This window comes from Gavialis gangeticus, unplaced genomic scaffold (genome assembly GCF_001723915.1).
Source record: "Gavialis gangeticus isolate Ggan-Ray unplaced genomic scaffold, GavGan_comp1, whole genome shotgun sequence".
Classification (NCBI taxonomy): Eukaryota; Metazoa; Chordata; order Crocodylia; family Gavialidae; genus Gavialis; species Gavialis gangeticus.
In genome coordinates, this window is record NW_017729024.1 from 145,883,862 (window position 1) to 145,896,026 (window position 12,165).

At 47.3% G+C, this 12,165-nt stretch overlaps 1 protein-coding gene across 1 annotated transcript in view; it reads left to right on the forward strand.

Annotated features, from left to right (window-relative positions):
• The window catches only part of CDC20B (cell division cycle 20B), a 126,537-nt gene that overhangs the window by 101,151 nt on the left and 13,221 nt on the right, over positions 1–12,165 (forward strand). Inside the window, exons 10-12 of the mRNA XM_019518262.1 lie at positions 1,304–1,532; positions 3,601–3,726; positions 4,409–4,526. Of these exons, the coding sequence (XP_019373807.1) occupies positions 1,304–1,532; positions 3,601–3,726; positions 4,409–4,526 (473 nt within the window). The remainder of the gene's footprint in view (positions 1–1,303; positions 1,533–3,600; positions 3,727–4,408; positions 4,527–12,165) is intronic.

Sequence of the window (12,165 nt, forward strand, 5' to 3'; positions counted from 1 at the left end):
CAGTTTTCTTGCCATTTTCCAGTTGGTCTAATAAAAGGTATCATTTTGGAACCAAGAGTTCTAGTTTTTTGTATGTCTTTTTGTCTCAGACCAACATGGCTGCCAAGTACACGCCTGATTTCTTTTTGACATTCATCTGAAGAAGAGGATAATACTAGGCACTTTTACATGAAGAATCTGAGCATAAAAACTAATTCTGAAATAAGAACATGACACAAATCAATTTTTCTAATATACTCAATGGTAAAGTTTGTTGTAATAATTGTACTGCCAAACCTATTGTAATATCAGATGTCTGGTGTTAACTTGTAAGGCAAGTTATCATTGGTCCAGGTGACAGAATGGTTTATGCCTGTGGCAGCTCCCTCATTCTGCCACAGATTTGACATGGGTAGAGTTTTTCTAGAGGACTATGTAAGAAAGCATTATCAATATTTAATTCAGCAATTGTTCTAGTGATATGTAATGACTGTACCACCAAGAACTAATGTCTGACCCTAGCTAAGCTGTCAGTCAGGATAATAGGGGACTAAAAGGACTATATTTTGGTCTATATGTGTGTATTGTGCACACCCGAATGGTAGGAAAATGCAAATCCAGGGACCATTATTGACCTCATACAGTAGTCAGTCAAGGACTAGGAAAATGTGGGGCCTTGGATCCATTCTGCAATATATCAGTCAGTAGAGCTTAGCCAGCCTGGCAGGGGAAGGAGGCTATGGCAAATGTAGGACTGGTACAGATTTCCTCACAACCTGGAAATGACTGTGGGACAGAGCTGAGGGACAAATTGTCACTTGATAGTATTGTCACTTGATAGTGACAGATTGTGACCTGATAGTAAGTATTTTCCAAGAGCAGAGCAAATATTTAGTGCCCCTTATTTGGGAATCAAAACAATGCCACAAATGACTTGGGCAAAATTTCACAGGGAAAAATGCCCGAGTGCTTTTATGAGAGAAAACAGTAGCAATTACATGTCAATGGTTTAAATTTGAATAGGGGCAAATCAGTAACAATACACTAAAATACAGCTTCAGGGAAGTAGAATGTGTAATAGAGAATAGTTCATCTGCCCACCTTGGACTAGACAGGGATGCTTGGCTGTGTTCCATTGCTGGAAAGCATTAAAATCTGAGTGTCTTTAATAATTGTCTTAGTTTTTGCTCTTTATTTGAAATCTCGTTATTTTATGTGCATTCTATCACTGCTGTGGTTTACTTCTGCAACCACTAAAAACTTGTGAATTTCCACACTTCCGAATTGTAGCTTGTTAAATGATGCTCTCACTTTGCCTCTGCAGTGGTTCAAGATTAGGAGTTGTTCATCATCATGATGTGCGGGTTGCTCAACACCATGTAGGGACTCTTTGTCAAAACAAGCAGAGCATTTGCAGCCTGAAATGGTCCCTAAACAACAAGCTGCTGGCAAGTGGGTCCAGTGATGGCATATTGAATATTTGGCCTAGTGATCCTGGAGTGACAGTGTATTGCAAGCCAGTGCAAACTATGTCCCATCCCTCAGCAGTAAAGGTACAAGTGTTCTATTATTTTACATAAATAGTATATTTGATACAAAGGACAGTATTTTCTCTATATGTATTTATGTGCTTTATTTATTGGTGATGGAAGATATGTCAAAAGGCCATCAAAATAAAATGACACAATGGTCTTCAGACTTTTAGGGTAATCTCAGTGAGCCTTCCTAGTTTTTGCTACTCAGAGGGCACATCTATATGAGATGCTACTGTGTAGGTAGCTTGTTGCTACCATGCAATAACATTGCTGGGCGCTAACTGTGTGGTGACAATACTGTGCAGTAGTAACAAGCTATTGTGCAGTATTGTTGGAAAAAATGTGCAGTGATGGTACTGTGCAGTAACACTGGTAGTAACAACTGTGCAGTCTGCTGCTCATGTAGACATGGCCACTATGCACCGAAGTTAATTCAGGTCCATTTTAATATGGTATTATTCTAAAGTCCAAGTGAGTCTCAATGATGCTTTGATTTCTCAGGAGTTTGTTTCCATTTATGACTTAGTTTCAACAGTCACCTACAGGGGAGCAGGCAAGAAAGTCAGCTTAAGAGGGCACAGATGCATGTTTCTGTGGATCTGGTGGCCATATTACTCCTGGCACTGAGGGCTGTATGGTTGCAGCCTGAGGGAGTGTGTGTGTGTGGAGGTGGATTTTTCTTTCCAAGTTACATTCCATAAAATCTGAATATCCAAATGTTACATGGGTGGAATACATTTCTGCCCTTACAAGCATTTTTATCCTGCTTGCCCTTCCTTATCCCTTGTAACTATAATGCTAGTGGACTCTTGAAAACTAAGCACCTTGATACACTAGGGAGAAGCAACAACTAGAGCTAGGGGAAGCCTGAGTTTTATGAGTGTATCTGGAGGTAGGGCAGGCCACTATGAAGCAATAGTAATTGAAGTTTGAACAGAGGTTGGAACTGAGGAATCCTACATTTTATAGCTTCCCTGGAAATGGGTGCGTGTGATAATATGTGCACATGTGGGTAGAGTAAGGCTAGGGGCAAAAGTTACACATAACCCAGTTTAAGTGATCAGAAGCTGGTTTAAACCTGTAACAAAACAGAACTTCAGTGCAGATAAACTGTTTTCAAAATGGCTGAAACTGGTTTAAGATAAACCTGGTTGGAGGTAGTATCAGACTTAACTGATTTACGTCAAAACAGTTTATGGAACTTCTGCCCCAGATCCCCTTCCTATTCAAATTAACTCACAGTCCCCCAACATCCCATGATGCTTTGCAGCCCTGTGCTGTGCTGTCTGCTCCAGCAGAGCAGTGTCTGCCTCCCCACTCTGCTCCATAATCAGGGCAATATCACTGCTCCAGCTGGCAGAGAAGGGGGTGGTGGGGAAAACTGTAAAACTGAACCCCAGCCTGGTTCTGCCTGGTGGGGGGAAGTGAAAAGGGGGGAAGCCCTTGGAGCCCTCCACTCAAGCAGAGAGGGGCAGCATGGCCAGATGCTGGTCTGGCCATGCTGCCCCTCTCTCAGTTCGAGTGGTGGGGAGAGAGTCTCTGAGAACTTCCCTCTACCCCTCACCCCTTCCAGGCATACCCTGGCTAGGGTCGGTATGGGCCAGGGTTGAGGTTTAAACCCCCTCCCCACATCCTCAGTGGGCCAGGCCAGGGCCTGGCCATGCCCACCCTCTCCACTCAAGCAGGGAGCTGGGAGAAAGCCTCTGAGGGCTTGTCTCCCAGCTTTCCTCCCTTCCCTTCAGCAGTGGCAGTGGGCTGGGAGGCCTGCTCTAATGCCCACTGGCTTCTGGCCTGGGCCACTACAGGCATGTGGCTGCATTTCCAGAATCAAAAGTGAATGTCTGTTTACTTGCTTATTGGGTCAATCTATGTAGTTTAGACTAACCAGCAAAGATTAAACTGATTCAACCTTGGGCTTTTTGACTGTCTGTACTTAGCCTGAAAGGGAAAGAAGTGAACAGAACAGGTACGTTGACTGTTGTTTGTTGCACTGCATTTCTCCAAGTTATTTTTAAAGGAAATATATTACATTTCCTATCTCCCTTAATCTTCTGTTTTAGCATGGTATCTATTTACTTTTCTTCAGGCTATGAATTGGTGTCCATGGCAGTCTGAAATCCTTGCCACTGGAGGTGGATTGAAGGATGGGCTTTTACGTGTCTGGGACATTAACAGTGGGAAAACGATCAAAACTGCAGAAACAAAATCTCAGGTGAAATCATAAGCTACCTGCCCTTGTCTTGTAAGGCTGCACTCCTCTAACAAAACTCCCATTGACTTCAATAGAAGAATTGTGTTTGGGGTTGCAGTGTCCTGTCTATACATATATTTATACTGTATTCCATCTTATTATATCCGATTGGATTCATGATCAGTTATTATTATTTTATTCTTATCCACCACTTCTGTCTCATCACAACTTTTAATTTGGTTAGAGAGGAGGTAAGAGCCAGGCTACTTCTCATTGGCAGTGCAGTTTTTGGTGAGGAAAGAAAGATATAGGAAAAGCAGAGTTCCCAAGAGGCCTAAGGTACTTGGAGTAGTGGGGAGGTGTGGTGAATCAATGAACAAGGATCAATCCCTGTAGTCTGAATATTAGGAGGCAGAGGGCTAGAGATTCTAAGCTGGTATAAACTAGAATAGCTCTGTTGATTTCAGTGAAGCTATGCAGTTCATATCAGCTGAAGATTTAGCTGTAGTTTAGATGCAGTTGTACTCAGACTAAGTTGCTATTCAAGGAAATCAAATGATCCTCCTAAATATGTAACTATTCTCCTGCTGTTCTGCAGAAATGTGTATGTTTTGGACATTTATGAATGACATTTTCTAAAACCTATTGAATGATGCATGTGGATCCTCTTTGAAAACTAAAATGATCTTTTAAACTGCACTAGATTTGCTCTCTGTTCTGGTTACCCAATACCAATGAGCTAGTGACTGGACATGGTCTCCCTAAGAATCAGATCAAGATATGGAAGTATCCCATGCTTGCAAATTCAGTGGAGCTTTTTGGTAAGTATTTCAATAAGCTAGTTTGCCTCACTAAGTGTGCTTTCTTTCTCTTTATTGAATCTGTTTTTACACACAGATACATTGTGGTTATTTATTAAAGCTGAAGAAATAAAACAAGTTTTAAAAGTCAGTCTTTTCAATCATCCATTGTTTTACTGGACTCAATTCAATCCTAGGACAAAATTAATCCCTATGGTAGAAGGTCTGTATACCAAACAGATTCCTCAGAAGACTTATCTTGAGGGCATACATGGGACTTGTAGATATATACAGTGTAGGAACTGTAGAGTGGTTCAGTTTATTGGATCAATGCAGTGGCATAACTAGGGTGAGGCAAAAAAACTTGTGGTGAGGGGAGTAAAAAACCTTGTTGGGATTGGCAACTATGCAGTCTTGCTGGTGGTACGGTAGCAACTGGAAGCCACAGCTGTCCCTGTACCCTGCACAGGCATACTCATGCCTGTGTACTTTTGTGTGCCTGTGACTTGGTTTCAAGCCACCTACAGGGGAGCAGGCAAGAAAGTCAGCTTGAGGGTAGGATGCAGGGAGGACACAAATATATGGTTATGAAGATATGGTGGCCATATTACCCCTGGCACTGATGCCTGTATGGATGTGGCCTGAGGGAGTGTGTGTGTGGAGGCGGATTTTCTTTTCCAAGTTACATTGCATAAAATTTGAATATCCAAATGTTACATAGGTGGAATACATTTCTGTCCTTACAAGTGTTTTTATCCCGCTTGCCCTTCCTTGTCTCCCCTCATCTATTACTGAAATAGCATTAAATTAGCAGCCTTGTCCATCTCTGAGAAATAGTCTGGGAAGAGACATTAGCATGGCTGGAAAATAACTAATTATATTTACATTCAGCCTCAGCAACTACTTCATAGATATCATAGATTTCATAGATATTAGGGCTGGAAGGGACCTTGAAGATCATCAAGTCCAGCCCCCTGCTCCAAGAGCAGGAAGTCAGCTAGGGTCAAAGGATCCCAGCAAGATAAGCATCCAATTGTTTCTTGAATGAGTCCAGAGTAGGTGCCTGCACCACTTCTGGAGGGAGTCTATTCCAGGCCTTGGGGGCTCAGACAGTAAAGAAGTTATTCCTTATGTCCAGCCTAAAACAGTCATTGAGGAGTTTATGACCGTTGGTCCTTGTTATCCCTTGGGGCGCTCTGGTGAACAGACATTCTCCCAGATCCTGATGCACACCCCTTAGGTACTTACAGGCAGCCACCAGGTCACCTGTGAGCCTGCGCTTTTCCAGGTTGAAGGGTCCCATGTCTCTCAGCCTCTCATCATAAGGCCTATTCTCTTGCCCTCTGATCATGTGCATGGCTCTCCTCTGGACTCTCTCAAGCTTCTCCACATTCTTCTTGAATTGTGGAGCCCACAATTAGATGCAATACTCCAGCTGAGGCCTCACCAAGGTCGAGTACAGCGGGAGGATGACATCCTGAGATTTACTTGAATAGCATCTATAGATGCAAGCCAGAGTTTTGTTTTCTTTACCAGCTGCGACATCACATTGGTGGCTTATGTTCATTTTGTGGTCAGTCATGACCCCCAAGTCTCTTTCAGCTATGGTGTTAGCAAGTGTAGCACTGCTGAGCCCATAAGCGTGCTGCAGGTTTTTTCCCCCCAGGTGGAGTACCTTGCATTTTTTGGTATTGAAAATCATCAGGTTTATATCTGCCCACTTACTAAGCTTATCCAAGTCAGCCTGGATCACTAGCTTATCCTCAGGTGCGGATGCTATGCCCCAAAGTTTAGTTTCATTGGCGAACTTGGCCAGTGCGTTTCTGACACCAATGTTCACATCATTGATAAAGATGTTAAAGAGAACCGGTCCAAGGACAGAGCCTTGGGGAACACCACTGGTCACGGAGTGCCATGATTCGTTTCCATCGACTACTACTCTCTGAGTCTGATCTCGGAGCCAATTTTCCAGCCATTGGATTGTGGTGTAGCCAAGGCCACAGTTGGCCAGTTTTCCCATAAGGAGATCATGGGACACCAGATCAAAGGCTTTTTTAAAGTCCAGATATGTGATGTCAATCTCTTCTCGTTTGTCTAGGTGATATGTCACCTGGTCATAGAAGGAGATGAGATTGGTCAGGCAAGACTTACCTCTGACAAACCCGTGCTGGCTGTCCCTCAGGATGTTGCCATCAGCCAGCTTATCAAGAAGGATCTCTTTGATAATTTTCTCCAGAACCTTACCAGGAATTGAGGTCAATCTCATTGGTCTGTAATTCCTGGGATTTACTTTCTGCCCTTTCTTGAAGATGGGTACCACATTGGCCTTCTTCCAGTCTTCAGGTACTTCACCTGAGCACCATGAGTTTTCGAATATTTTTGTCAATGGTTGGGTTATGACACCTGCCAGCTTCTTGAGTACTCTAGGGTTTAATCTGTCAGGACCAGCTCACTTGAAGATGTCCAGCCTCTCAAGGTGTTCCTTTACAAGGTCTACACCAATGCTGGATATAAATACGCCCTCACCCTGGCCATCCTACATCAAGCTAGGCAGGGTGGTCCCTGACTTTGCTCGCCAGGGACCTTCGTGCAGACTCCAGAGGGTGCCTTGGTTACCTTCAGGGTGACCCCAAAACTCTCCTGCCATGACTTTGAATGTTCCTTCAGTGGAGGGGGTCCCCCTTGAGGATGCCTCCAGAGCTGTCATCCGTCACGGCAGTCGTTCACGGGGCTCCAACCTTCCCTACACCCTGACCATGTGCCACCCTTTGAGATGGGCCTCCAGATCTTTTCACGGCTGTCCCCTGCTGATATCTTCCCTGGTCCCCACGACTCCTGCTGATGAGTACCCTGGGCCCTGGCTGGACCTGGAGGGTCTGGTGACTCTCTGCCTTTGGGCTTGTCTTCTTTGACGCCTTGAGCTGTCTAAGTCTGAAGCCATTGGCTCTCACTGCCTTCTCATGTGGTTCGTTTCTCACCGTTGGACGAAGTCCCAGCTACCCTGGCCTGGTGCTAAGAGCTCCTGCTAATTTGTGTCACCAGGGAACTAAAATAGATAAACCCTAAAAGGGGAACGCAATCAATACCCTCACCACAAACCCGTCACCCTAAGGTGACCAGACATGAAACAAAACAAGGAAACTAACAATGTGACTGCAGGGGGAGCATGACAAAAGGGGGAGAAACAGGAAGAGGAGGACCCATGGGGAGAGTTCCATATCCTTCTGGCCCCTAACGCCCCTAGGCTAGCATGCCCTCTGGGTTGGGATTTGTGCCTTCACCCCAGCTGGGGTGTCTCTCCCCTTCTCTCCAGGATCCACCTCCACCCTGGAGCTGCCACACCCATTGCCTTTGAAGAGGGCTCCCACGCTGGTTATCGCTGCACTGACTGCTGACTTCTCCCACATGGGGATCTCTCGCTTCTGCTGCTTCAGCTTCTGCCGGCCTCCCTGCCGGCTCTTTCAGTCCCCATCTGTCTCCTCCGGCTCTGGCATCTCCCACGGCTCTGGCTGCCACCACTGCTGCCGGTCTTCCTGCTGGCTCTTCTGATCCCTGCTGGGCTTACCCAGCTCAGGGATCCTCTGCAGCTCTGATTGCTGCCACTGCCGCTGATGGTCACAGTGGCTGGACGCTCTCCACTCCGTGGTCTCCTCTGCTCTTCGGCGTCCTGCCTCTGCTGCTTTGGAAGCTGCTTTTTACCTCCACCAGGTGGCATCTCCTCATGATGTCACCCGGCTCCAGCTGGATATGGGTGTGGCTGAAAAACTGCGCTCTTTCTCGCTCCTCCAGGCCCCTGCAACGGGTAAGTTTTTTTCTCTTTTTACCTTGGTCTGGGGTTTGCCTCTGAACGAGGCGTCTCCCTTTTCCGGTCCTGTGCCCCTGGGACACACTCATTAAGCAGGTTGGCTTTTTCCTGGGTGTCGGTTATCAGTTGTCCCATTTGGTTCAGCAGGGGTCCAATGTTACCCTTGCTCTTTTCTGACTCCCTACATATCTGAAAAAGGACTTTTTATTATCCTTGATATGTGAAACCAGATGGAGTTCAGTTGCAGCCTTGATCTGCTTCCTGCAGGCATGGACCAGTGCTGAGTACCCCTCCTTGTTGGTGATTCCAGCCTTCCATCCCTTACAAGTCTCTCTTTTTAGGTGAAGGAGGTCCTCAAGTTCCCTGCTGAGCCAAGGGGGTTGCTGTGCCCTTTTGCTACCCTTCCTCCGAGATGGGATGGACAACCCTTGTGCTGTCAGGATTGCTCCCTTGAGAAGCAACCACTCCTCTTCCTGTTGAGTCATGGTCTGTTAGGGCCTCGACAATGAGCCTCCTGAGCTTGTCAAAGTCAGCTTTCCAAAAGTCGAGGACTTCTACATTGCTGAATGACTTGCCAGCTTTGCAATGGATAGTAAAGGTGATCAGCTCATGGTCAGTATCACCCAGCTTTCCATCGATTCTTACGTCACGGACTAGATTATCCCCTTTGATCAGTACCAGATCCAGCAACGCTTTACCTCTTTTTGGCCCATAGACTTTGTGGGTGTGTCCATACATGCAAGCACGTGTGCTTGCAGCAGCTCAAATAGAAGTGGTGCAAATTTGAACTGGGGCTTTTTGCCTCAGTGCATGTGCTTGGACATGCACTTTGTTGTGAAGCAAATTGTGTCACTTGGGACAAAATAACCCTGCCTGGTTTCTTCTGGATCTGCAGCCAGGGGAAGCTAGAGCTCAGGGCTAGCACCTGTGCCATCCCCAGCAGTATAAAAAGCTGCCCTGGCAAGTAGCTCAGGGCTACTCACTCTTGGGAGCTTCTGGGACCCAGCCAATTAGTACCTGGGGACACTACCCCATGTGCCAGCTGGACTGCTGAAGCAGCCCAAAGAGTTCCCTGCATCCTCTACCCGCTGCAGCAGTCTGGCAGTGGGGGCTGCTGCCTGGCTGTGACTGGCTGCACACCTGACAGACCCAGATGGGGACTACAAAGCCAGTAGAGGCATCTGTCCCTCTGGGCCAGCTGCCAGTGGGCTGTGGCTGCAGAGTTGGCCTCTGTGTGACACTACTGCCACATGTGCCCCCTGCCCGGCTATCTGGGCAGCTATCGCCCAGAAGATGTTCCAGGTGTGGTGGCCTGCTTTGAACTGTCAAAGCATGTCCTCCTGGCCCCATTTGGCCAGGATGACAGCCACAGCCAGCTGAGTCCAAGGTGCCAGCTCTGAGAAAGCAGGGTCCTGCCACTGGCCTCCCTAGCAGGAATTCTGGTATTCCCTATTGGAAAACTGAATAATCCCTGATAAAAAAAATCCCAAAGTCACTCTGTAAAATACCCCCAAATCCATGTTCCTCCACAAGTAAAACAAAAAACCACTATAAAGAGAGAGGGAGAGAGAGAGAGATAGTGGTCAGTTGGACAATGTTTTATTGATATATCTACAGTGTTAAAGGAAGTCTCTTATCATAACAATAAAGTGAACTCTAAATACATGTTTCATGAATTCATGAATACATGAATATATATTTTGCTGCCCTCCCACAGGGGATCTAGTCCCCACACAGGGGCTACAGTCCCCCAACAGGGGATATGGCCCCCCAACAGGGGATTTGGTCCTCACACAGGGGCTACGGCCCCCCCAACAGGGGATTTAGACCCCACACAAGGGCTACAGCCCCCCAACATGGGGTTTGACTCCCACACAAGGGCTACCCCCCCAACAGGGGCCAAATGGCCCCTGCAGGGACTACCATCCCCCCCCGCTAGGCCTACATGCCCCAACCCAGCCCCCTGATTGCTGCCCTACCTGGCCCCATACCTTGCCAACTGCTGCTCAAAAGGGGTTTGAGACGGGGCAAGAGGCACGTGCCTGCTTGTCTGGACATGCCCCTTGAGTCAGGTAGAGGTCATCCACGCACATGAGGAAGATTTGCAACTGAACTGATTTGGCTGAGTGCTCTTCCCATGAGATTTCATAGATTTCATAGACATTATAGCTGGAAGGGACCTCAGAATATCATCGAGTCCAGCCCCCTGCCCCAGGGGCAGGAAGTCAGCAGGGATCATAGGATCCCATCAAGATAAACATCCAAATCTCTCTTGAAGGCATTCAAAGTAGGTGCTTGAACCACCTCCGGTGGCAGTCTATTCCAAACCTTGGGGGCTCAGACAGTAAAGAAGTTCTTTCTTATGTCCAGCCTGAAACGGTCGTGGAGGAGTTTGTGACGATTCGACCTTGTCATCCCTTGGGGCGCTCTGATGAACAGACGTTCTCCCAGATCCTGGTGAGCACCCCGATAAACTTATAGGTGGCCACCAGATCACCCCTGAGCCTGTGCTTTTCCAGGCTGAAGAGTCCCATGGCTCTCAGCCTCTCTTCATAATGTCTGTTTTCCTGTCCTTTGATTGTGTGTGGCTCTCCTCTGCACTCTCCAAAGGTTCTCCACATTTTTTTGAATTGTGGAGTCTAAAACTGGATGCAGTTACTCCAGCTGCAGCCTCACCAAGGTCGAGTAAAAGGGGAGAATGATGTCCTGGGATTTGCTTGAGACACATCTATGGATGCAAGCCAGCATTTTGCTTGCTTTACTAGCAGCAGTATCACATTGAAGGCTCATGTTCATCTTGTGGTCAATTATGACATCAAGCTCTTCTCCCTTGTCCAGGTGACAGGTTACCTGGTTGTAAAAGGAAATAAGCTTGGTCAAGCAAGGAAATAAGATTGGTCAAGCAAGACCTAGCTGCAACAAACCTGTGCTGGCTATCCTTCAGGATGTTGCCATTGGCCAATCTGTTCAGAATGGCCTCTTTGATAATCTTTTCTAAGACCTTCCCCGGGATAGAGGTCAAGCTGATGGGCCTGTAGTATGCCAGATCCGCTTTCCTCCCTTTCTTGAAGATAGGTACCACATTGGCCTTCTTCCAATCTTTGGGCACTTCACCAGAGCGCCAGGAGTTCTTGAAGATCCGTGCCAGGGTCTGTAGTAGACTCCCACCATTTTGTCCCCTGTGCCATGTTCCCCATGGATTTTAACCCAGTGGGTCTCCAGTTGTCCACCCTAGGTGCCAGTGCTGGCTTGCAGGGATGCGTAGCTTTCCTTGACATAGAGAGCTACACCCCTGCCCCTTTTGTCCACTTGATCTCTCCTGTAAAGGGTATAGCCATCTATACCTGTGGCCCTGTCATAGGTGGAGTAGTTCCACCAGGTCTCTGTTATCCCTATGACATCATAATTATTTGTGTTAAGTGGGAGGATAAGTTCCTCCTGTTTATTCCCCAAGCTCCTGGCATTTGGGGCCCTTGCCTTGCCTACAGGTCGCTCCAGGGCTGAGGCAGGGGTGGGCTCCCTTAAGTGCCTTGGTCTGTTGGCTTTGCAAGGGTTGCTCAGCGGGCCAGCAGTGGCAGTGGTCCCCCCATCCCCTGGCAGGCTTAGTTGAAGGCCCGGTGGAGCAGGTCAGCCAGTCTGGCTGAGAAGAGCCTCCTCCCCAGCAGAGAGAGGTGGAGGCCATCCGTTCCCAGCAGCTCACTGCCTCTCTCTTCAAAGAGCAGACTGTGGTCATGGAAGCCGAAGCCTTCACGATGACACCAGCGCTGCAGTCTTTGGTTCGCTGCCTTGATCCTCCTCTCCCTTCTCAGCCCATAGCCCAAAACTGGGAGGATCGATGAAAACACCACCTGCATC